The sequence below is a fragment of the Saccoglossus kowalevskii genome, chromosome 6 (genome assembly GCF_978046115.1).
Source record: "Saccoglossus kowalevskii chromosome 6, keSacKowa6.1, whole genome shotgun sequence".
In the NCBI taxonomy this organism is placed as follows: domain Eukaryota; kingdom Metazoa; phylum Hemichordata; class Enteropneusta; family Harrimaniidae; genus Saccoglossus; species Saccoglossus kowalevskii.
Window position 1 is genome coordinate 36,481,202 of NC_140646.1, and position 26,844 is coordinate 36,508,045.

A 26,844-nucleotide genomic window follows, 5' to 3' on the forward strand; every position below is an offset into this window, starting at 1 on the left:
ACTCGTGTCTACTATACCATGATTACAATCATACTTGTCTACCACACCATGATCACAATCACACTTGGCTACCATACCATGATCACAATCACACTTGGCTACCATGCCATGATTACAATCACACTTGGCTACCACACAATGATCACAATCGCACTTGACTACCATGTCATGATTACAATCACACTTGGCTACCCTGCCATGATTATAATCACACTTGGCTACCCTGCCATGATTACAATCACACTTGGCTACCCTGCCATGATTACAATCACACTTGGCTACCCTGCCATGATTACAATCACACTTGGCTACCACACCATGATCACAATCACACTTGGCTACCATACCATGATCTCAATCACACTTGGCTACCATGCCATGATTACAATCACACTTGGCTACCACACAATAATCACAATCGCACTTGACTACCATGTCATGATTACAATCACGCTTGGCTACCCTGCCATGATTACAATCACACTTGGCTACCATGCCATGATTACAATCACACTTGGCTACCCTGCCATGATTGCAATCACACTTGGCTACCCTGCCATGATTACAATCACACTTGGCTACCCTGCCATGATTACAATCACACTTGGCTTCCCTGCCATGATTACAATCACACTTGGCTACCACACCATGATCACAATCACACTTGGCAACCATACCATGATCACAGTCACACTTTGCTACCCTGCCATGATTACAATCACACTTCGCTACCACACCATGATCACAATCACACTTGGCTACCATACCATGATGACAATCACACTTGGCTACCATGCCATGATTACGATCACACTTGGCTACCAAGCCATGATTATTACAATCACACTTGGCTACCATGCCATGATTACAATCACACTTGGCTCCATACCATGATTAGAATCACACTTGGCTACCATTCCATGATTACAATCACACTTGGCTACAATACCATGAACACAATCACACTTGGCTAACGTACCATAATCACAATCACACTTGGCTAACATACCATGATCACAATCACACTTGGCTACCCAGCCATGATTACAATTACTCTTGGCTACCCTGCCATGATTATTACAATCACACTTGGCTACCATGCCATGATTACAATCACACTTGGCTACCATACCATGATTACAATCACACTTGGCTACCACTCCATGAATACAATCACACTTGGCTACCATACCATGATCACAATCACACTTGGCTACCATGCCATGATTACAATCACACTTGGCTACCATGCCATGATCACAATCACATTTGGCTACCATGCCATGATCGCAATCACACTTGGCTACCATGCCATGATCACAATCACACTTGGCTACCATGCCATGATCACAATCACACTTGGCTACCCCACCATGATTACAATTACACTTGGCTACTATGCCATGATCACAATCAAACTTGGCTACCATACCATGATTACAATCACACTTGTCTACCATGCCATGATTACAATCACACTCATCTACCGTGCCATGATTACAATCACACTTGGCTACCATGCCATGATTACAATCACACTTGGCTACCATGCCATGATCACAATCACACTTGGCTACCCCACCATGATTACAATTACACTTGGCTACTATGCCATGATCACAATCAAACTTGGCTACCATACCATGATTACAATCACACTTGTCTACCATGCCATGATTACAATCACACTCATCTACCGTGCCATGATTACAATCACACTTGGCTACCATGCCATGATTACAATCACACTTGGCTACCATACCATGATTACAATCACACTTGGCTACCACTCCATGAATACAATCACACTTGGCTACCATACCATGATCACAATCACACTTGGCTACCACACCATGATCACAATCACACTTGGCTACCATACCATGATCATAATCACACTTGGCTACCATGCCATGATTACAATCACACTTGGCTAACGTGCCATGATTACAATCACACTTGGCTACCATGCCATGATCACAATCACACTTGGCTACCCCACCATGATTACAATTACACTTGGCTACTATGCCATGATCACAATCAAACTTGGCTACCATACCATGATTACAATCACACTTGTCTACCATGCCATGATTACAATCACACTCATCTACCGTGCCATGATTACAATCACACTTGGCTACCATGCCTTGATTACAATCACACTTGGCTACCACACAATGATCACAATCGCACTTGACTACCATGTCATGATTACAATCACACTTGGCTACCCTGCCATGATTACAATCACACTTGGCTACCATGCCATGATTACAATCACACTTGGCTACCCTGCCATGATTGCAATCACACTTGGCTACCCTGCCATGATTACAATCACACTTGGCTACCCTGCCATGATTACAATCACACTTGGCTTCCCTGCCATGATTACAATCACACTTGGCTACCACACCATGATCACAATCACACTTGGCTACCATACCATGATCACAGTCACACTTTGCTACCCTGCCATGATGACAATCACACTTCGCTACCACACCATGATCACAATCACACTTGGCTACCATACCATGATGACAATCACACTTGGCTACCATGCCATGATTACAATCACACTTGGCTACCCTGCCATGATTATTACAATCACACTTGGCTACCATGCCATGATTACAATCACACTTGGCTCCATACCATGATTAGAATCACACTTGGCTACAATACCATGAACACAATCACACTTGGCTAACGTACCATAATCACAATCACACTTGGCTAACATACCATGATCACAATCACACTTGGCTACCCAGCCATGATTACAATTACTCTTGGCTACCCTGCCATGATTATTACAATCACACTTGGCTACCATGCCATGATTACAATCACACTTGGCTGCCATACCATGATTACAATCACACTTGGCTACCACTCCATGAATACAATCACACTTGGCTACCATACCATGATCACAATCACACTTGGCTACCATGCCATGATTACAATCACACTTGGCTACCATGCCATGATCACAATCACATTTGGCTACCATGCCATGATCGCAATCACACTTGGCTACCATGCCATGATCACAATCACACTTGGCCACCATGCCATGATTACAATAACATGTGTCTACCGTACCATGATTACAATCATACTTGTCTACCGTACCATGATTACAATCATACTTGTCTACCATGCCATGGTTACAATTACACTTGGCTACCACACCATGATCACAATCACACTTGGCTACCATACCATGATCATAATCACACTTGGCTACCATGCCATGATTACAATCACACTTGGCTAACGTGCCATGATTACAATCACACTTGGCTACCATGCCATGATCACAATCACACTTGGCTACCCCACCATGATTACAATTACACTTGGCTACTATGCCATGATCACAATCAAACTTGGCTACCATACCATGATTACAATCACACTTGTTTACCATGCCATGATTACAATCACACTCATCTACCATGCCATGATTACAATCACACTTGGCTACCATGCCTTGATTACAATCACACTTGGCTACCACACAATGATCACAATCACACTTGACTACCATGTCATGATTACAATCACACTTGGCTACCCTGCCATGATTACAATCACACTTGGCTACCATGCCATGATTACAATCACACTTGGCTACCCTGCCATGATTGCAATCACACTTGGCTACCCTGCCATGATTACAATCACACTTGGCTACCCTGCCATGATTACAATCACACATGGCTACCATGCCATGATTACAATCACACTTGGCTACCCTGCCATCATTACAATCACACTTGGCTCCATACCATGATTAGAATCACACTTGGCTACCCTGCCATGATTACAATCACACTTGGCTACCATGCCATGATTACAATCACACTTGGCTACCACACAATGATCACAATCTCACTTGACTACCATGTCATGATCACAATCACACTTGGATACCATACCATGATTACAATCACACTTGGCTACCCTGCCATGATTACAATCACACTTGGCTACCCTGCCATGATTACCATCACACTTGGCTACTATGCCATGATTACAATCACACTTGGCTACCCTGCCATGATTACAATCACACATGGCTACCATGCCATGATTACAATCACACTTGGCTACCCTGCCATCATTACAATCACACTTCGCTACCACACCATGATCACAATCACACTTGGCTACCATACCATGATCACAATCACACTTGGCTACCATGCCATGATTACAATCACACTTGGCTAACATACCATAATCACAATCACACTTGGCTACCATGCCATGATTACAATCACACTTGGCTACCCTGGCATGATTATTACAATCACACTTGGCTAACATACCATGAACACAATCACACTTGGCTAACATACCATGATCACAATCACACTTGGCTGCCATGCCATGATTACAATCACACTTGGCTAACATACCATGAGCACAATCACACTTGGCTAACATACCATGATCACAATCACACTTGGCTAACATACCATGATCACAATCACACTTGGCTACCCAGCCATTATTACAATCACACTTGGCTACCCTGCCATGATTATTACAATCACACTTGGCTACCATGCCATGTTTACAATCACACTTGGCTACCATACCATGATCACAATCACACTTGGCTACCATACCATGATCACAATCACACTTGGCTACCATGCCATGATTACAATCACACTTGGCTAACCTGCCATGATTACAATCACACTTGGCTACCATGCCATGATTACAATCACACTTGGCTACCATGCCATGATTACAATCACACTTGGCTACCATGCCATGATTACAATCACACTTGGCTACCATGCCATGATCACAATCACACTTGGCTACCATGCCATGATTACAATAACACATGTCTACTATACCATGATTACAATCATACTTGTCTACCACACCATGATCACAATCACACCTGGCTACCATACCATGATCACAATCACACTTGGCTACCATACCATGATTACAATCACACTTGGCTACCATACCATGATTACAATCACACTTGGCTACCATGCCATGATTACAATCACACTTGGCTACCATGCCATGATCACAATCACACTTGGCTAACCTGCCATGATTACAATCACACTTGGCTACCATGCCATGATTACAATCACACTTGGCTACCATGCCATGATTACAATCACACTTGGCTACCATGCCATGATTACAATAACTCGTGTCTACTATACCATGATTACAATCATACTTGTCTACCACACCATGATCACAATCACACTTGGCTACCATACCATGATCACAATCACACTTGGCTACCATGCCATGATTACAATCACACTTGGCTACCACACAATGATCACAATCGCACTTGACTACCATGTCATGATTACAATCACACTTGGCTACCCTGCCATGATTATAATCACACTTGGCTACCCTGCCATGATTACAATCACACTTGGCTACCCTGCCATGATTACAATCACACTTGGCTACCCTGCCATGATTACAATCACACTTGGCTACCACACCATGATCACAATCACACTTGGCTACCATACCATGATCTCAATCACACTTGGCTACCATGCCATGATTACAATCACACTTGGCTACCACACAATAATCACAATCGCACTTGACTACCATGTCATGATTACAATCACACTTGGCTACCCTGCCATGATTACAATCACACTTGGCTACCATGCCATGATTACAATCACACTTGGCTACCCTGCCATGATTGCAATCACACTTGGCTACCCTGCCATGATTACAATCACACTTGGCTACCCTGCCATGATTACAATCACACTTGGCTTCCCTGCCATGATTACAATCACACTTGGCTACCACACCATGATCACAATCACACTTGGCAACCATACCATGATCACAGTCACACTTTGCTACCCTGCCATGATTACAATCACACTTCGCTACCACACCATGATCACAATCACACTTGGCTACCATACCATGATGACAATCACACTTGGCTACCATGCCATGATTACGATCACACTTGGCTACCAAGCCATGATTATTACAATCACACTTGGCTACCATGCCATGATTACAATCACACTTGGCTCCATACCATGATTAGAATCACACTTGGCTACCATTCCATGATTACAATCACACTTGGCTACAATACCATGAACACAATCACACTTGGCTACCATACCATGATTACAATCACACTTGGCTACCACTCCATGAATACAATCACACTTGGCTACCATGCCATGATTACAATCACACTTGGCTACCATGCCATGATCACAATCACATTTGGCTACCCAGCCATGATTACAATTACTCTTGGCTACCCTGCCATGATTATTACAATCACACTTGGCTACCATGCCATGATTACAATCACACTTGGCTACCATACCATGATTACAATCACACTTGGCTACCACTCCATGAATACAATCACACTTGGCTACCATACCATGATCACAATCACACTTGGCTACCATGCCATGATTACAATCACACTTGGCTACCATGCCATGATCACAATCACATTTGGCTACCATGCCATGATCGCAATCACACTTGGCTACCATGCCATGATCACAATCACACTTGGCTACCATGCCATGATCACAATCACACTTGGCTACCCCACCATGATTACAATTACACTTGGCTACTATGCCATGATCACAATCAAACTTGGCTACCATACCATGATTACAATCACACTTGTCTACCATGCCATGATTACAATCACACTCATCTACCGTGCCATGATTACAATCACACTTGGCTACCATGCCATGATTACAATCACACTTGGCTACCATGCCATGATCACAATCACACTTGGCTACCCCACCATGATTACAATTACACTTGGCTACTATGCCATGATCACAATCAAACTTGGCTACCATACCATGATTACAATCACACTTGTCTACCATGCCATGATTACAATCACACTCATCTACCGTGCCATGATTACAATCACACTTGGCTACCATGCCATGATTACAATCACACTTGGCTACCATACCATGATTACAATCACACTTGGCTACCACTCCATGAATACAATCACACTTGGCTACCATACCATGATCACAATCACACTTGGCTACCACACCATGATCACAATCACACTTGGCTACCATACCATGATCATAATCACACTTGGCTACCATGCCATGATTACAATCACACTTGGCTAACGTGCCATGATTACAATCACACTTGGCTAACGTGCCATGATTACAATCACACTTGGCTACCATGCCATGATCACAATCACACTTGGCTACCCCACCATGATTACAATTACACTTGGCTACTATGCCATGATCACAATCAAACTTGGCTACCATACCATGATTACAATCACACTTGTCTACCATGCCATGATTACAATCACACTCATCTACCGTGCCATGATTACAATCACACTTGGCTACCATGCCTTGATTACAATCACACTTGGCTACCACACAATGATCACAATCGCACTTGACTACCATGTCATGATTACAATCACACTTGGCTACCCTGCCATGATTACAATCACACTTGGCTACCATGCCATGATTACAATCACACTTGGCTACCCTGCCATGATTGCAATCACACTTGGCTACCCTGCCATGATTACAATCACACTTGGCTACCCTGCCATGATTACAATCACACTTGGCTTCCCTGCCATGATTACAATCACACTTGGCTACCACACCATGATCACAATCACACTTGGCTACCATACCATGATCACAGTCACACTTTGCTACCCTGCCATGATGACAATCACACTTCGCTACCACACCATGATCACAATCACACTTGGCTACCATACCATGATGACAATCACACTTGGCTACCATGCCATGATTACAATCACACTTGGCTACCCTGCCATGATTATTACAATCACACTTGGCTACCATGACATGATTACAATCACACTTGGCTCCATACCATGATTAGAATCACACTTGGCTACAATACCATGAACACAATCACACTTGGCTAACGTACCATAATCACAATCACACTTGGCTAACATACCATGATCACAATCACACTTGGCTACCCAGCCATGATTACAATTACTCTTGGCTACCCTGCCATGATTATTACAATCACACTTGGCTACCATGCCATGATTACAATCACACTTGGCTGCCATACCATGATTACAATCACACTTGGCTACCACTCCATGAATACAATCACACTTGGCTACCATACCATGATCACAATCACACTTGGCTACCATGCCATGATTACAATCACACTTGGCTACCATGCCATGATCACAATCACATTTGGCTACCATGCCATGATCGCAATCACACTTGGCTACCATGCCATGATCACAATCACACTTGGCCACCATGCCATGATTACAATAACATGTGTCTACCGTACCATGATTACAATCATACTTGTCTACCGTACCATGATTACAATCATACTTGTCTACCATGCCATGGTTACAATTACACTTGGCTACCACACCATGATCACAATCACACTTGGCTACCATACCATGATCATAATCACACTTGGCTACCATGCCATGATTACAATCACACTTGGCTAACGTGCCATGATTACAATCACACTTGGCTACCATGCCATGATCACAATCACACTTGGCTACCCCACCATGATTACAATTACACTTGGCTACTATGCCATGATCACAATCAAACTTGGCTACCATACCATGATTACAATCACACTTGTCTACCATGCCATGATTACAATCACACTCATCTACCATGCCATGATTACAATCACACTTGGCTACCATGCCTTGATTACAATCACACTTGGCTACCACACAATGATCACAATCACACTTGACTACCATGTCATGATTACAATCACACTTGGCTACCCTGCCATGATTACAATCACACTTGGCTACCATGCCATGATTACAATCACACTTGGCTACCCTGCCATGATTGCAATCACACTTGGCTACCCTGCCATGATTACAATCACACTTGGCTACCCTGCCATGATTACAATCACACTTGGCTTCCCTGCCATGATTACAATCACACTTGGCTACCACACCATGATCACAATCACACTTGGCTACCATACCATGATCACAGTCACACTTTGCTACCCTGCCATGATTACAATCACACTTCGCTACCACACCATGATCACAATCACACTTGGCTACCATACCATGATGACAATCACACTTGGCTACCATGCCATGATTACAATCACACTTGGCTACCCTGCCATGATTATTACAATCACACTTGGCTACCATACCATGAATACAATCACACTTGGCTACCATGCCATGGTTACAATAATACTTGTCTACCATGCCATGATTATAATCACACTTGGCTACCACACCATGATCACAATCACACTTTGCTACCATACCATGATCACAATCACACTTGGCTCCATACCATGATTAGAATCACACTTGGCTACCATTTCATGAACACAATCACACTTGGCTAACGTAACATAATCACAATCACACTTGGCTAACATACCATGATCACAATCACACTTGGCTACCCAGCCATGATTACAATTACTCTTGGCTACCCTGCCATGATTATTACAATCACACTTGGCTACCATGCCATGATTACAATCACACTTGGCTACCATACCATGATTACAATCACACTTGGCTACCACACCATGAATACAATCACACTTGGCTACCATACCATGATCACAATCACACTTGGCTACCATGCCATGATTACAATCACATTTGGCTACCATGCCATGATCACAATCACACTTGGCTACCATGCCATGATCACAATCACACTTGGCTACAATGCCATGATTACAATAACATGTGTCTACCGTACCATGATTACAATCATACTTGTCTACCATGCCATGGTTACAATTACACTTGGCTACCACACCATGATCACAATCACACTTGGCTACCATACCATGATCACAATCACACTTGGCTACCATGCCATGATTACAATCACACTTGGCGAACCTGCCATGATTACAATCACACTTGGCTACCATGCCATGATCACAATCACACTTGGCTACCCCACCATGATTACAATTACACTTGGCTACTATGCCATGATCACAATCAAACTTGGCTACCATACCATGATTACAATCACACTTGTCTACCATGCCATGATTACAATCACACTCATCTACCATGCCATGATTACAATCACACTTGGCTACCATACCATGATCACAATCACACTTGGCTACCATACCATGATTACAATCACACTTGGCTACCCTGCCATTATTACAATCACACTTAACTACCCTGCCATGATTACAATCACACTTGGCTACCCTGCCATGATTACAATCACACTTGGCTACCCTGCCATGATTACAATCACACTTGGCTACCCTGCCATGATTACAATCACACTTGGCTACCACACCATGATCACAATCACACTTGGCTACCATATGATGATCACAGCAACACTTTGCTACCCTGCCATGATTACAATCACACTTCGCTACCACACCATGATCACAATCACACTTGGCTACCATACCATGATCACAATCACACTTGGCTACCATGCCATGATTACAATCACACTTGGCTAACATACCATAATCACAATCACACTTGGCTACCCAGCCATGATTACAATCACACTTGGCTACCCTGCCATGATTATTACAATCACACTTGGCTACCATGCCATGATTACAATCACACTTGGCTACCATACCATGATCACAATCACACTTGGCTAACCTGCCATGATTACAATCACACTTGGCTACCATGCCATGATCACAATCACACTTGGCTACCCCACCATGATTACAATTACACTTGGCTACTATGCCATGATCGCAATCAAACTTGGCTACCATACCATGATTACAATCATACTTGTCTACCATGCCATGATTACAATCACACTCGTCTACCATGCCATGATTACAATCACACTTGGCTACCATGCCTTGATTACAATCACACTTGGCTACCATATCATGATCACAATCACACTTGGCTACCATGCCATGATCACAATCACACTTGGCTAACCTGCCATGATTACAATCACACTTGGCTACCATGCCATGATTACAATCACACTTGGCTACCATGCCATGATTACAATCACACTTGGCTACCATGCCATGATCACAATCACACTTGGCTACCATGCCATGATTACAATAACATGTGTCTACTATAGCATGATTACAATCATACTTGTCTACCATGCCATGATTACAACCACACTTGGCTACCATACCATGATCACAATCACACTTAGCTACCATACCATGATCACAATCACACTTGGCTACCATGCCATGATTACAATCACACTTGGCTACCACACCATGATCACAATCACACTTGACTACAATGTCATGATTATAATCACACTTGGCTTCCCTGCCATGATTATAATCACACTTGGCTACCCTGCCATGATTACAATCACACTTGGCTACCATGCCATGATTACAATCACACTTGGCTACCCTGCCATGATTACAATCACACTTGGCTACCCTGCCATGATTACAATCACACTTGGCTACCCTGCCATGATTACAATCACACTTGGCTACCCTGCCATGATTACAATCACACTTTGCTACCACACCATGATCACAATCACACGTGGCTACCATACCATGACCACAATCACACTTTGCTACCCTGCCATGATTACCATCACACTTTGCTACCACACCATGATCACAATCACACTTGGCTACCATACCATGATCACAATCACACTTGGCTACCATGCCATGATTACAATCACTCTTGGCTAACATACCATGATCACAATCACACTTGGCTACCATGCCATGATTACAATCACACTTGGCTACCCTGTCATGATTATTACAATCACACTTGGCTACCATGCCATGATTACAATCACACTTGGCTACCATACCATGATTACAATCACACTTGGCTACCACACCATGAGGACAATCACACTTGGCTACCATACCATGTTCACAATCACACTTGTCTACCATGCCATGATCACAATCACACTTGGCTACCATGCCATGATTACAATAACATGTGTCTACCATGCCATGATTACAATCATACTTGTCTACCATGCCATGATTACAATCACACTTGGCTACCACACCATGATCACAATCACACTTGGCTACCATACCATGATCACAATCACACTTGGCTACCATGCCATGATTACAATCACACTTGGCTAACCTGCCATGTTTACAATCACACTTGGCTACCATGCCATGATCACAATCACACTTGGCTACCCCACCATGATTACAATTACACTTGGCTACCATGCCATGATTACAATCACACTTGGCTACCATACCATGGACACAATCACACTTGGCTACCATGCCATGATTACAATCATACTTGGCTGCCATGCCATGATCACAATCAAACTTGGCTACCATACCATGATTACAATCATACTTGTCTACCATGCCATGATTACAATCACACTCGTCTACCATGCCATGATTACAATCACACTTGACTACCATGCCTTGATTACAATCACACTTGGCTACCATGCCATGATTACAATCACACTTGGCTACCATACCATGATTACAATCACACTCAGCTACCATACCATGAATACAATCACACTTGGCTACCATGCCATGGTTACAATAATACTTGTCTACCATGCCATGATTATAATCACACGTGGCTACCACACCATGATCACAATCACACTTGGCTACCATACCATGATCACAATCACACTTGGCTACCATGCCATGATTACAATCACACTTGGCTAACATACCATAATCACAATCACACTTGGCTACCATGCCATGATTATAATCACACTTGGCTACCCTGCCATGATTATTACAATCACACTTGGCTACCATGCCATGATTACAATCACTCTTGGCTCCATACCATGATTACAATCACACTTGGCTACCATATCATGATTACAATCACACTTGGCTACCATGCCATGATTGCAATCATACTTGTCTACCATGCCATGATTACAATCACACTTGGCTACCATGCCATGATCACAATCACACTTGGCTACCATACCATGAATACAATCACACTTGGCTACCATGCCATGGTTACAATAATACTTGTCTACCATGCCATGATTATAATCACACTTGGCTACCACACCATGATCACAATCACACTTTGCTACCATACCATGATCACAATCACACTTGGCTACCATGCCATGATTACAATCACACTTGGCTAACATACCATAATCACAATCACACTTGGCTACCATGCCATGATTATAATCACACTTGGCTACACTGTCATGATTATTACAATCACACTTGGCTACCATGCCATGTTTACAATCACTCTTGGCTCCATACCATGATTACAATCACACTTGGCTACCATACCATGATTACAATCACACTTGGCTACCATACCATGATTGCAATCATACTTGTCTACCATGCCATGATTACAATCACACTTGGCTACCATGCCATGATCACAATCACACTTGGCTACTATGCCATGATTACAATAACACTTGGCTACCATGCCATGATTACAATAACACTTGTCTACCATTCCATAATCAATGTATATGCAATGTACATCAAGGGCATCCAAGGAACTATCATATAGAACTGCAGAATAAGCATGTGTGCAGTTTGTGATGACAGTGTTCTTTTAATCCTTGTGTTGATTTTTGTATTTTTTTATAAAACAAAATTAGGATATGCATTCTGAGTTGATGTCTAAAGTAATCTAACTGTATTCTAAAGATGTTTTAAAAATAATAAAGCTTAATTGATATTTGCAGGTTGTTGCAGAAGAAGTATCTGGTTCCAGTGATGTACTCAATATGACATTCAGAGCTCAAAAGCTAGATAAAAAAGTAAATATACATATTTATTCTTGGATCGTCATATTTTTGACTCCCGTGTGGGAAGCACAAAAAGGGAGTCTTTGCAGTTAGTGTGTCTGTGTGTGTGTGTGTGTGTGTGTGTGCGTGTGTGTGTGTGTGTATGTATGTGTGTCCGTCTGTTCCACTGATATCTCAAGAACCATACATCAGTTTTTGATGAAACTTGGTGCATAGATGCTCTGGGCCAATGCGCAGATTTGATTAGGTTTTGGTAAAAATCCATGCATTTTAATTACCTAATTTGCATGATAATTAGCTGATTTTTAGCTGTTTCATGACTGTTCCACTGATATCTAAAGAACCATTCATTGGATTTTGATGAAACTTGGCACACAGATGCTTCAAACTAATGCGCAGATTTGATTGGTTTTGGGTAAAAATCAGTGTAATATTAATTACCTAATTTGCATAATGATTAATCAATTTTCGGCTTTTCTACTGATATCTCAAGTACTAATCATCACATTTCAATAAAACTTGGTACATAGATGTCATAGGACACTGCACAAACCTGATAGTTTTTAGAGTAATATCAGTAGATATTAATTACCTAATTAGCATAATTAATTAATTTTCAGCTTTTGATATTCCAAGTAGTAATTGTCACATTTCAATGAAACTTGGTACATAGATGTCATAGAACACTGCACAGACCTGATAGTTTTTAGGGTAATATGAGCACATATTAATTACCTAATTTGCATAATTAATTAATTTTCAGCTTTTGATATTTCTAGTAGTAATCATCACATTTCAATGACACTTGGTACATAGATGTCATAGGACACTGCACAGACCTGATAGTTTTTAGGGTAATATCAGTATATACTAATTAGCTAATTTGCATAATTAATTAATTTTCAGCTTTTGATATTTCAAGTAGTAATCATCACATTTCAATGAGACTTCTTCTAGGATTATGCAGAGACCTAATTAGTTTTAATTGGATATTAATTACCGAATTTGCATAATGTTCCACTGATATATAAAGAACCACAAATTGGATTTTAATGAAACTTTTAAAGAGAACTACATGTATGCAGAAACCCAATTAGTTTTTGGTAAATATTTATGCTTATTAATCACCTAATTAACATAATTAATTAACACTGATATCTCAATTACTAATCATCACATTTGAATAAAATTTGGTACATAAATGCACTAGGACAATAGACAGGCCTGATTAATTTTGGGTTAAAATTTGTTCATATTAATTCTCTAATTAGCATAATAATTCATAATCTTTTTGTTCTGTTCTGTTCATATTACCGGTAGTTACCTGATGTATATAATTAGTTTACAGCTTTTCCATCAATATCTCATGTACAAGTAATTTTGAATTAATTTTTAATGTGTCTTCAATACTCTCAGCACACGGGAGTTCTTTCTAAGCTTTCTTTGATTGGAAATTAGCTTTGATTTTGAAATTTTTTTTTGTTTTAAATATAACTTCTTGAAGATGCCTTCCCTTATCAAAATATTGTTTTAGACACAATTGCATGGACAAAGTCACCCTACACAAGGCTCATGCGATATAATTACAGGATGTAGAGTAGTCACTATTTTCATCGAGAACGATCATGTAATTAAAACCATAGAAAATTATAACCCAAGATGCACACTATTGTGGGAATTGGCACACCAGTTAGAGGCTTCCAGTGAGAGAGAGATTTGACCTCTCACCCTGGCAATGTATTTTACATTTTGTACAGCGCCTCCTGGTAAGTTGTCATCCTGTACTGAAAATTCTTAAATTTGCTTGACAACTGGATTTCAATAGATGGCAACCCCATTGGCCTTCTTCTTTCATTTTGCAAGTGATTTAATTACAACGTTGGCATATACCGTGGCTGTTACAAACTGATACTTAAGTCACAGTAAATGTTTTTAATTTATTTAGCTATTGCCTTTTTTAATAATTTCGGGAAGTAAACATAAATAAAATATTAAATGGTGGTGCAACATTTGCATATTTTTCTATAATTTGTACCAAATCATCATTACTTAAAAAAAAATTTGCATTCTCTGAGATATAGTGAAAAATTTTCTTCATGTATTAACAAAGTGTACTGTAGTTAAAGTAGAAGCCAAAATATTTATCGAGGAAGGCACTGCAGGCTAAGAAATATTCAATGCTGATAGTTTTATTTTGCCATAATCCATACAAAATTCAATCAGAAAACTGTCAACTGTCTTATCTGCAATTTTAGTCTTATATAATATTTGTGATAATATTTGTGTCGTGATGATCTCTGATCTAGAAATTTGTTTGATACACAGGATTTGTTTGGAAAGTCTGATCCGTATTTGGAGTTCCATAAATCTGATAACCATGGTGATTGGATTCTTGTTCATCGGACAGAGGTGATTATGAACCATTTTCTTTTACATTTTTAAAATGTACATCATTTCAGAATATGTTCATAGATATTAAACAGTAGGGAGTCTCTAAACAATGACAATAAAGGTATTAACCACAGAAATAAACTACGTACTTATAGAAAATTAAAAACTGAATTTGGACTTGAAAATTATCTGCTGACAGTAAATAACCCACTACACAGATCATCAATGACCAAACTAAGATTATGCGCACATGTTTTACAAATTGAAATGGGCAGATACCATAAAATTGACATTACCGAAAGAAGCTGTCCTGTATGCAATACAAATGATATTGAAGATGAAGAGCACTTTCTGTTAAAATGTCAGTTATACAAACATGAAAGACAAATCCTTATCAACACATTTAGACAGTGTTCTGAGGGCAACTCTGATCAAGCTTTATTAACATACTAGGCACAAAGAATACTGTCATGCTAAAATGTCTAGCAAAATATATATACGAATGTTTCAACATAAGAGAAAGCAAATTAAAAAAAAAAAACAGCTGCTTCACAGATATCTAAATAAGTAATCCTAACATTTACTTAATTAATTTGCATTTCTAACCCACTTTCGGGCAAGTTTGTTGTTTTAGTTATGTTTAGTTTAGTTTTTTTATACTAGTGTATCTTCTAGTGTATCATATTCACTACGTTCAATTACCCACCATAGACTCCGGTCAGTCAAAATGACTATTTTGAACTGTAGGCATTAATCAGCGATTCTGCCGGTGACGGAGAGATAGAATCTAGGTCAGGGGAAGCCCCATGACCTCAAGATTCTTTTACCCCTTATGTCACGAACCCACATGACCGAGGCCACCTGGCAGCGCCACAGGTAGCCGTCCTTCACTCTTAATTTCTCTCCGCCTCGAGTGGAGATGAAATCTAGCGAGCTCTGCTGGATCGCCTGCTTTTTTTCCTGTCCGGATTTATAGCTTGGGTTGTTGCCGCTGCTCGGCATCCGACATGGTAGCTGGTAGGATAAGTTTTCCTTGTCTTTTTTTACCCTTGTGTCGTTTTCCCTATTGTGTGTAGTATTTTTCACAGCAAAGAAATCAAAATCCGGCGCCACTACGTAGTCACATGTTGATTTCATGGCGGTACCTTTTACAACTGTAATTCGTCTCTCTCATGCATGTCGTCTTTTATTTTTAATGTATTTAGCAATATATCGATATAATGACAGCTCCAAGGCTCGCTGCCTTTTTCTTCCGGTCCCCTCGTCTTTCGAGCCAACCGTACAGTGGTTTATTCAGGATCTACCAGCATAGAACCCACATCCGAGATGATTTGTCGTGGCTACGTGTGGGTTTCGGGGTTTTTTGCGTGAAAGCGTGTTTTATTCACTGGAGTTCTGAGGCCTGAGATTTTCTTTCAGAGCCATCAAAATCGCTGACACTGACCGCGTCACAGCAAGGTCGCACGTCCAGTAAACAAATCGGTTAAAGTGAGTTGCGTGTTTTGCATGAGTGGAAAGTCCTCACGCTCGGCTACCGGTACTTCATGTACCGGGACGTCGAGTAAGAGGCCCGACGGCGGAGGTACCGATATTTTCTCGGTCTCCCCCGCTGATCGGAGGGCATCCTCACAGTCTGTTTTTTCAGGCGGTGTTTTACCCGATTTTACCGGCTGCAGCGAGGCTGTGCCCCTGGAGGCTTTCCTCCTATGGGGCCCGTTGCGGGTCTCTTCGTGGACCCTTCCTCGCACGGCGCCGAGTTTGTCTCCGAGTTGAGGGCTTTGGTCGAAGGACTGTCGGGGCAATTGCGTCCCTGGCAGGCCGGGTAGATCAGACGCAGTCCGAGCGAGCTGTCTCCACTGTGTTCCCTCGGTGGGCAAGCAGGAAGAGACACGAAAGCATGTTTGCATTCAAACACGTCTCTTCCGGGGAACCCCCGTTCCCAGGCACGGCTCTCCCACTATTTTGGGGGGTGGCCGAGGCCCAGGCTAATTGCCCCGGTCCTTCTCGGGATCCTCGGGCACTGAATGTCAACAGGGTGCTGGCAGCCAAGTCTCCGATTTTGGGGCAGGGCTTTCAGGGCAGGGCACACGTTGACCCCCCTACTTTCAGCTAGCTAGGGTTCGTCACGCGGTAACGGTACAATGGTAACGAGTTTTTCCTTGTGTCCGGTCCCCGCTGTGGGTTTTGACTCCTTTCTTACCGACCCACAGGCGTCCTCAGAGGGAACTGACCCTGTCATGAGACGCACAGTCGAACACTCTCCCTCTCACATATTAAAGTGAAAGGAGATGCAGTTCGCTCGCATCGGATAAAGCCGGTACTCCGGGCGTTCGCTCAGAGTCATCCATCTGTATGACTCGGTGAGCCACGCTTTTGGGGTGAGGCGGAGTATCATCGATCCCAGTGATACGATGTATATACCCCCACCCTTGATCCTAAAGCAACCACCTAAGGTTGCTTCAACGCTTATGGGATCACGGGCGTCGGGATCCAAAGCAACCCCGTTGGCAAGTCTCTCCCTGTCCGTCTGAGTGCGGAGTGGGGCGCAGAGCATGCAAATGGTGTTGATGGGCTGCGTTGGTCAGCCGTGGAGGATGTAATGCTTAAGACCCCCGAGTGGGGATAACATAAGGCAACACTTCCCACTGGACCAAACGCTACCCGGTCGGTGTGGTTTCGGGATCAGACCCCATAGCGTGGGATGAGACCAAAACGCCCCCAACTGGATTCCAAGGCTCCTTCCCCAGACCCCGGTACCACGAATTTGGCAAACCTGGCAAAGGGGGATAGCCGCGTTCCATGGGTGTCCTTTCCAATTGAAGACGACCCATCTAGCCCTGAGGGCAGAGTTGCTTGAGCACATTATGCGTGACCAGCACTCTGGAGACCTTGGAGGCAGAACGCACCAGCCTCCTAGACCAGGCGACATTTTTACTGGTGGGCCACCGCACATCTACATGCGACACCCCCTAGTGTCGCCTGGCTCTCTTGGCCAGGGCCACTACCGTGCTACGAGACGCGGCCTTAGACGCACATGTTTTCGCAAACAAGCTGAGCCGGGGTACGTCCCCGCCTCAGTGACGCAGACTGGACTTCCTCCACCCTCTTTGTTCAGGGAATGGTGGGTACAGTCTCAGAGCTTTGGAGTGCAATGAACCGGAGGGTTCAGTTTGAATCCGCTAGCCACTTGGTCCTACCATGGGCAATCGGAGGGAACCCCAAGCACAGAAAACACAATGCCCTAGGGCGTTGTCCACTAGCTGGAGTCAGCCAGGAGGCAAGCGCTTATACCCTTCCATGGGAGGGGAGGGTAGTGGCGCGCCCCCAGGGAGGTAAGAGCCAGGTGGTGGCTCCTCACCCTCCCTGGGCAGACGTCTACCCGGCAGCAGGGGAGGCATGTTTGATGCTCACCTCTGCAACCGGGGGGGGGGGGGGGGGGGGGGCAGGGGCAGGCACGTATTCGGTGAATGGCCAGGTCACAACTTAGTGACTACTTCAGGCCTTGGGGACTCACCTCATGGGGGAAGGAAGCACACCCCCCCTCGCAACTGCCGAACACGTGGCCACATATCCCTGTCAACAGAGATTGCGCCGGTGTAGTCTGGTTTGGAGACAACGGGTGACCGATCCCTGGTAACATCAGTTTACGGGATACCGCTGAAATCTCCTTTTCCCCCCGTCAGTGTCTCCCCTGTTGGGCACTGCCAGGGGACTCCCGCAAGGTGGAAGCAATCAGACAGGAAGTAGCAGTTTGCTGGGGAAAGACGCCATACACAGGGTACATCAGCCGGGGCTAAGGCCAGGCTTCTACCCAAATGGGTTTGTAGTACCAAATCTACAAATGGCAGGCGTCCAGTTTTGGACCTAGGCAGACTGAATCAGTACGTGCTCCTCGATCGGTTCCACATGGAGACACCATTCAGGGTTCTTCTCTCCATCCACAGTTTTGACTGGCTAGCCCCGTTAGACTTAAGCGAGGCCTACCTGCACGTACCGATGCACCCAGCGAGTTGCCATCTCCTTCGAATTGCCCAGCTGGGCCAAGTATTCGAATCTCGGGTGCCTCCCCGTTCGGGTTAGGCACAGCGCCCTACGTGTTCACCAGTGATGAAACAGGTAGTGCTGCTGCTTCACCAGATGTCGGTACACCTCAATCCGTACCCAGACTTCCGGTTTCCAACAACCCGGGCAAGGGGTAATAGCCGAACGTGTCAGACTAACACAGGATTTACTTCACCATTGGTAAATCGACAAGTCCCACCTCGACCCAACCTGCAGTTGGTGTCCCTGGGCATGGAGTTTTGACACAGAAGTATGCTTGGCTTAGCTGTTTCAAGCGTATTGCTTAGCGCTAGGCAGCCTAGCCAAATGCCTAGTCAGCGTTCCCTCTGTGTCCCTCCGCGAACTAACACGGATCATCGAAATGATGACCTCGGTTCGAAGGGTCGTTCCCCAGGCCGCACTACGCAGCCGCCCGGTATAACGCTTGTTATAGCGCCGAGCTCTCCTATGGGAACTAGATAGGCGGGTTTCGATCTCGGACCAAGTGAAGGAAGCCCTGCCCTGGTGGTCGTCACTGGCCAACCTCGGACAGGGGAGCCCCTTGGGCCTGCTCGCCGCAGGTATGACTCTGGTAACAGATGCCTCCCCCCAGGGTTGGGGAGCGCATCTATTGGGCCAATAAGCCTGAGGATATGGCCCCGCATTAGTTTCGGGACTACCATATCAACCGGCTCGAACTGAGAGCAGTATACTTAGCACTACCACGCTTTCTACCCGTAGTTCGAGACCACAGAGTCCTGCTCCGCACAGGCAATGCAGCGGTGGTCTCCTTCAAGAAGGAGGGGGGAATGCGTTCCCCATCGTTGTCAGTCCTAGCGGAGCAAAATCCTTCTTTGGTGCCTGGAATACAATGTGGAGCTAACCGCACACCACCTTCCAGGGGTGAGGAACGGTAATGAATTTATCCTTGTGTCCGGTCCCCGCTTTGGGTTTTGACTCTTTTCTTACCTACCCACGGGCGTCCCAGAGGGAACCAACAGTTGAACACGCTCCCTCTCACATATTTAAAGTGAAAAGAGATGCAGTGCCCCCCCCCCGTTCGGGTTAGGCACAGCACCCTACGTGTTCACCAGAGTGATGAAACAGGTAGTGCTGCTGCTTCACCAGACGTCGGTCCACCTGGTGACGGACCCAGACTTCCCGTTACCAACAACCCGGGCAAGGGGTAACTTCCAAACGCGTCAGGCTAACACAGGATTTACTTCACCAGTTGGGCTCGTTAGTAAATCGACAAGTCCCACCTCGACCCAACGCGCAGTTGGTGTCCCTGGGCATGGAGTTTTGACACAGAGGTAAGCTTAGCTTAGCTATTTCAAGCGTATTGCTTAGCGCTAAGCAGCCTAGCCAAATGCCTAGTCAGCGTTCCCTCAGTGTCCCTCCGTGAACTAATGCGAATCATCGAAATGATAACCTCGGTTCGAAGGGTCGTTCCCCAGGCCGCACTACGCAACCGCCCGGTATAACGCTTGTTATAACGCCGAGCTCTCCTATGGGAACTAGATAGGCGGGTTTCGATCTCGGACCAAGTGAAGGAAGCCCTGCCCTGGTGGTCATCACTGGCCAACCTCGGAAAGGGGAGCCCCTTGAGCCCGCTCACCGCAGGTATGACTCTGGTAACAGATACCTCCCCCCAGGGTTGGGGAGCACATCTATTGGGCCAACAAGCCCAAGGATATGGCCCCTGCATTAGTTTTGGGACTACCATATCAACTGGCTTGAACTGAGAGTAGTGTACTTAGCACTACCATGCTTTCTACTCGTAGTTCGAGACCACAGAGTCCTGCTCCGCACAGGCAACGCAGCGGTGGTCTCCTTCAAGAAGGAGGGGGGTGCTTTCCCCATCGTTGTCAGTCCTAGCGGAGCAGGAATACAATGTGGAGCAAACCGCACACCACCTTCCAGGGGTGAGGAACAGTCTGTCGACGTCCTTTCAGGGCGGCTCCGTCTCCAGAACACGGAGTGGCTGATACCCCAGTGGATAGCCTCCAGGCTGTTTCGGCCGTGGGACGGTCCAAGGTTTGACCATTTTTTTCCGCACCCCGGAACACCAAGCTCCTGACGTACGTAACACTCCTGCTGACTCCAGGAGCCTGGGCCAGGGTCGCTTTGCTAGCCCCGTGTACCCACTTAGTTGTGTACGCCTTTCCTCCCTTCCCGCTAGTTCACCGGGCACCGGAGAAAACTACGACAGGTGCACACCTGCATATTATCATGGGTTGCACCCAATTGGCCAAGCAAGGCCTAGTTTCCACTTCTGTTGGAAATGCTAGTCAAAGCGCCAGTAGTGCTTCCGGATTTACCGGACCTGCCGACCCAACCAGACGGCGCACTACCAACGAGCCCAGCAGGTATCACTTACAGGCATAGAGGCTCTCAGTAGACCCGCACATACGAAAGCCTTATCTGAGCGTGCTGCCAATGTCCTTGCCAGGGCGAACAGGGATTCCACCTACGCGGCCTACATTTCTAGGCTGCAAGCATACACTGATTGGTGTAGCGGAAGGGAGATTGATCCATACCATCCCTCTATTGGCCAGGTCGCAGGCCCCTTGTCCACCTGTTTGATGAAGTGTGTTTGTCCTACGCAGCGAGCATTGGCTACAGTCGGTCTTGTCCCCCACCACTCAGAACGTACGGGAACAAGACTAGCCAATTGTCCTATTATTAGGAGACTATTTACTGCTTTCCAGACGCCAAGACCCCATAGAAGGAAGCCGCCCAACAGGGACTCGTCGGCTGTGTTGTCTGCTCTAAGCAGACCGCCCTTTGAGCCTCTCCAATCAGCACCACTCAAATTTTTGACGTGGAAAATAGTCTTCCTACTGGCCCTCGCCTCAGGTAGGCGCCGGTCAGAGCTAGGCGCGCACTGTCTTTCGTGGACGGTTGTGTCGCTTTTATGGATGATCAGGTTGTGCTAAAGACACGAATCGGGTTTCTCGCCAAAGAACCAAATCCCAGGACACCAATCCTCAACCGATCGTAATCCCCCGGCTGGCAAATATTCTCAGTCCGGAGGATCAGGAGGAATTACTTCTCTGCCCGGTCCAAGCGCTGAGTTGCTATGAGAACCGTACCAGGTTTTCCGGACGGGGAACCAAACACATGTTTTTGTGTTATGGCCCTGGCAAACAGGATAAGCCGGCTTCCCCGACTTCCATCTCCAGGTGGATTACTGCGACTGTACTGGAGGTCTATAACACACTATCCTCCTCAACACAGACCTTGCAGAGACACCAAGTACGAGAACATGAGGTCCGTGCGATTGCTAACTCACTAGCGCTAGCGTCAGGTGCCCCCCTCAAACACATTCTGAGGGCAGGCTTCTGGAGAACGCAAAACATCTTCATCAACTCCTACCTAAGAGATACCCAATCTATTGAGCAGGGTCTCTTCAGGTTAGGCCCCATCGTAGCGGGTCAGGCCTTGTTTGCTGACCCAGCCCGAACGGCCGCAGGGGCCTCTGCGCATAGGCGATAAGTCAGTCTCGGCATTTTTGCGGGCAGATTGTCTGTTCCACTAGCACTTCCTGGAACCTCCCAGGTTTCGCTTCTGTCGACCTACGCCCTCATGCGAACAGTTTCGGTCCTACTTCAAGCTTATCACCCCCGAATTCGGCTTGGGTCTAGCTTTCTCGGGCACACCGCACCCTGTCACCACAGCAGCATTGGCTTCTTGCTTCGGGGACAGCACAGGCAAGGTAAGACACCACCCTTCTTGGGTCTTAACTTAGGTTTTTGGGTTTGTTTTCATCCCGGACTGGGGAAAAGTCTTTCATCATTCTCCTTTTTTTCTGTTTGCTCGGAAAAACTCGCCACCTATCGGTGTCTGACTCTGCCTACAGTTCAAAATAGTCATTTTTACTGACCGGAGTCTATGGTGGGTATTTGGACATAGTGAATTTAGGCAAAGGTTCTCCGAATGCGCCTATTCACATAGTTCATACCCACCATAGACTCTGGGTCCCCCCAACCTCCCCACTCTTTCCGTCGTGTTGGTCTAAGTCCTCGAGGCGGAGAGAAAGGAACCAGACTGATGGACGGCTACCTGTGGCGCTGCCAGGTGGCCTTGGTCATGTGGGTTCGTGACGTAAGGGGTAAAAGGAATCTTGAGGTCATGGGGCTTCCCCTGACCTGGATTCTATCTCTCCGTCACCGACAGAATTGCTGATTAATGCCTACAGTTCAAAATAGTCATTTTTGACTGACCGGAGTCTATGGTGGGTATGAACTATGTGAATAGGCGGGTTCGGAGAACCCTCGCCTAAATCACAGCAACTCATAAAAATATACTTGTCTACCAAATACATGTTGTAATTAATTAATTTATTAATTTTACAGTTCATCAAAAATAATCAAAGTCCGACGTGGAAACCATTTAGAATATCCCTACAGTCTCTGTGTAATGGAGACTATGAAAAGAAAATTAAGGTAAGTTTTAATGTTGGATCTGATGTACATATATTTATACTTATGTACATATTTAAACTGACCAATGGCCTGGTTTGTTCTGTTATAGGTCATATGCTATGATTGGGACAGTGATGGAAGCCATGATTTGATTGGTGAATTTTATACTACAGCACAACAAATGATTGACAATGCCAATACACAGGTAAGAACACCATAATTATCTTTCCACAAATGTACCTATTGTTCTTTGATGGAATAGCATAATGACTTTAATTCATTAATTGGTCGATTTCTAAGTATGTCATTTTACTATTGGGTATACATCTTTCATCAGATTGAATGGCAGTGTATTCATCCGAAGAAGAAAGCTAAAAAGAAAAGTTACGTCCATTCCGGCTTGGTTTATATGACATCATTAAAGGTAGTGATCAGAATTATTAAAACTAATCAGTGCTCACTTGTTTTTTATGTCTCAAACTAACAGCAAATTAGATGCAATCTGTCCTACATGGACTTGTACAATTGCTTGAAGGTAAGAATGAAGTTTTGTGTTTTAGGCCCCTTGCATTAATATAATTCAGATGACATATGTTGTACACTTCATCTACATTGTTTTATTGTCTGTATATTTCAGATAACAAAGGATTATTCCTTCCTGGATTATGTATTCGGAGGTTGTCAGCTGAATTTCACAGTGAGTAGAGGTTTTTTCTTAGATTTGTTCATTTCAAAATGATAACTTTATTAGCTCTGCTTTGGACAAAGTCGACACAGCGGAGCTGTTCATATTACTGATTGTACGTCGTCGTCCGTCAGTCAGAATGTTTTAAGTTTGATATGCAAGTGTCTTGGATGGTTTTTTCTCAGATTTGTTCATTTCATGTCAAACTATCAAATTTTGTTTTTTTGCTGAATATTTGTTATGATTTTTGGTCAAAAATGATATATTTTACTTTTTCTTTGAAACCATAATTCTGAATGCTTTCTAATTTGGTATATAGGCAACTAACTTGAGTGGATCACTCTTAGATTTGTTCATTTCAAGTCAAAATCTCAAATTTTGTATTTTTGCTGAATATTTTTGGGCAAAATTGATATTTTTTTTACTTCTTCTTTGAAACCATAATTCTGAATGCTTTCTAATTTGGTATATAGGCACCCTGGGTGGATCTTTCTCAGATTTGTTCATTTCATGTCAAAATCTCAAATTTTGTATTTTTGCTCAAAATTGATATTTTTGACTTCTTCTTTGAAACCGTAATTCTGAATGCTTTCTAATTTGGTATATAGCCACTTTTGGGTGGATCTCTCTCGGAATTGTTCATTTTGTGATGATATCTCGAACTCTCTAATTTTGGTGAACATTTTTGTAATTTTTGGTAAAAAGTGATATTTTCGACTTCTTGTTGAAAACCGCAAGTCCATATTACATGTATAAGTACTACATTTGTTCATTTTGTGATATCTTTAATTCTCTAATATTGGTGAATATTTTTATAATTTTTGGTGAAAAATGATTTGCCTGTTATGTTCGTGTGTGATATTTACAACATCAGTCATGTTAACACCTGACATTATACTGGGGCAAAATTGAGGCCAACTATTTTCTAAACTATTTTTTGTTATTAACCAAAACAAGTTATCAATTATTGGCAAATAAAATGAATCAATTTGTTTGTTTTTTTGTCCAAGTTCTAAAACCTAGCTTTCAGTATTTTATGCCACATATGATAAATAGTTTACATGAACAAACTACACATTTCTGAAAATAAAAGAAAACTGAAAAAGATGTGATTCATATATTTTTTTTTCTGTCAGGTTGCAATTGATTTCACAGCCTCCAATGGCAATCCCTCTCTTGAAAACTCACTGCACTATATTAATCCATATGGACCTAATGAGTATGCGCAAGCTATTATGGCTGTTGGTAATGTGGTACAGGACTATGATAGGTGAGAGCAATTGTCCAATATTATTTTCCATCAAATTGTCACTGCACTATATTAATCCATATGGACCTAATGAGTATGCGCAAGCTATTATGGCTGTAGGTAATGTGGTACAGGACTATGATAGGTGAGAGCAATTGTCCAATATTA

The 26,844-nt window shown here is 43.8% G+C and overlaps 1 protein-coding gene across 1 annotated transcript in view; it reads left to right on the forward strand.

Annotated features, from left to right (window-relative positions):
* The window catches only part of LOC100369774 (copine-3-like), a 52,429-nt gene that overhangs the window by 19,298 nt on the left and 6,287 nt on the right, over positions 1-26,844 (forward strand). Inside the window, exons 5-11 of the mRNA XM_085500478.1 lie at positions 13,821-13,895; positions 16,209-16,292; positions 24,674-24,763; positions 24,852-24,947; positions 25,080-25,166; positions 25,380-25,439; positions 26,564-26,697. Coding sequence (XP_085356604.1) covers positions 13,821-13,895; positions 16,209-16,292; positions 24,674-24,763; positions 24,852-24,947; positions 25,080-25,166; positions 25,380-25,439; positions 26,564-26,697 — 626 coding nt within the window. The remainder of the gene's footprint in view (positions 1-13,820; positions 13,896-16,208; positions 16,293-24,673; positions 24,764-24,851; positions 24,948-25,079; positions 25,167-25,379; positions 25,440-26,563; positions 26,698-26,844) is intronic.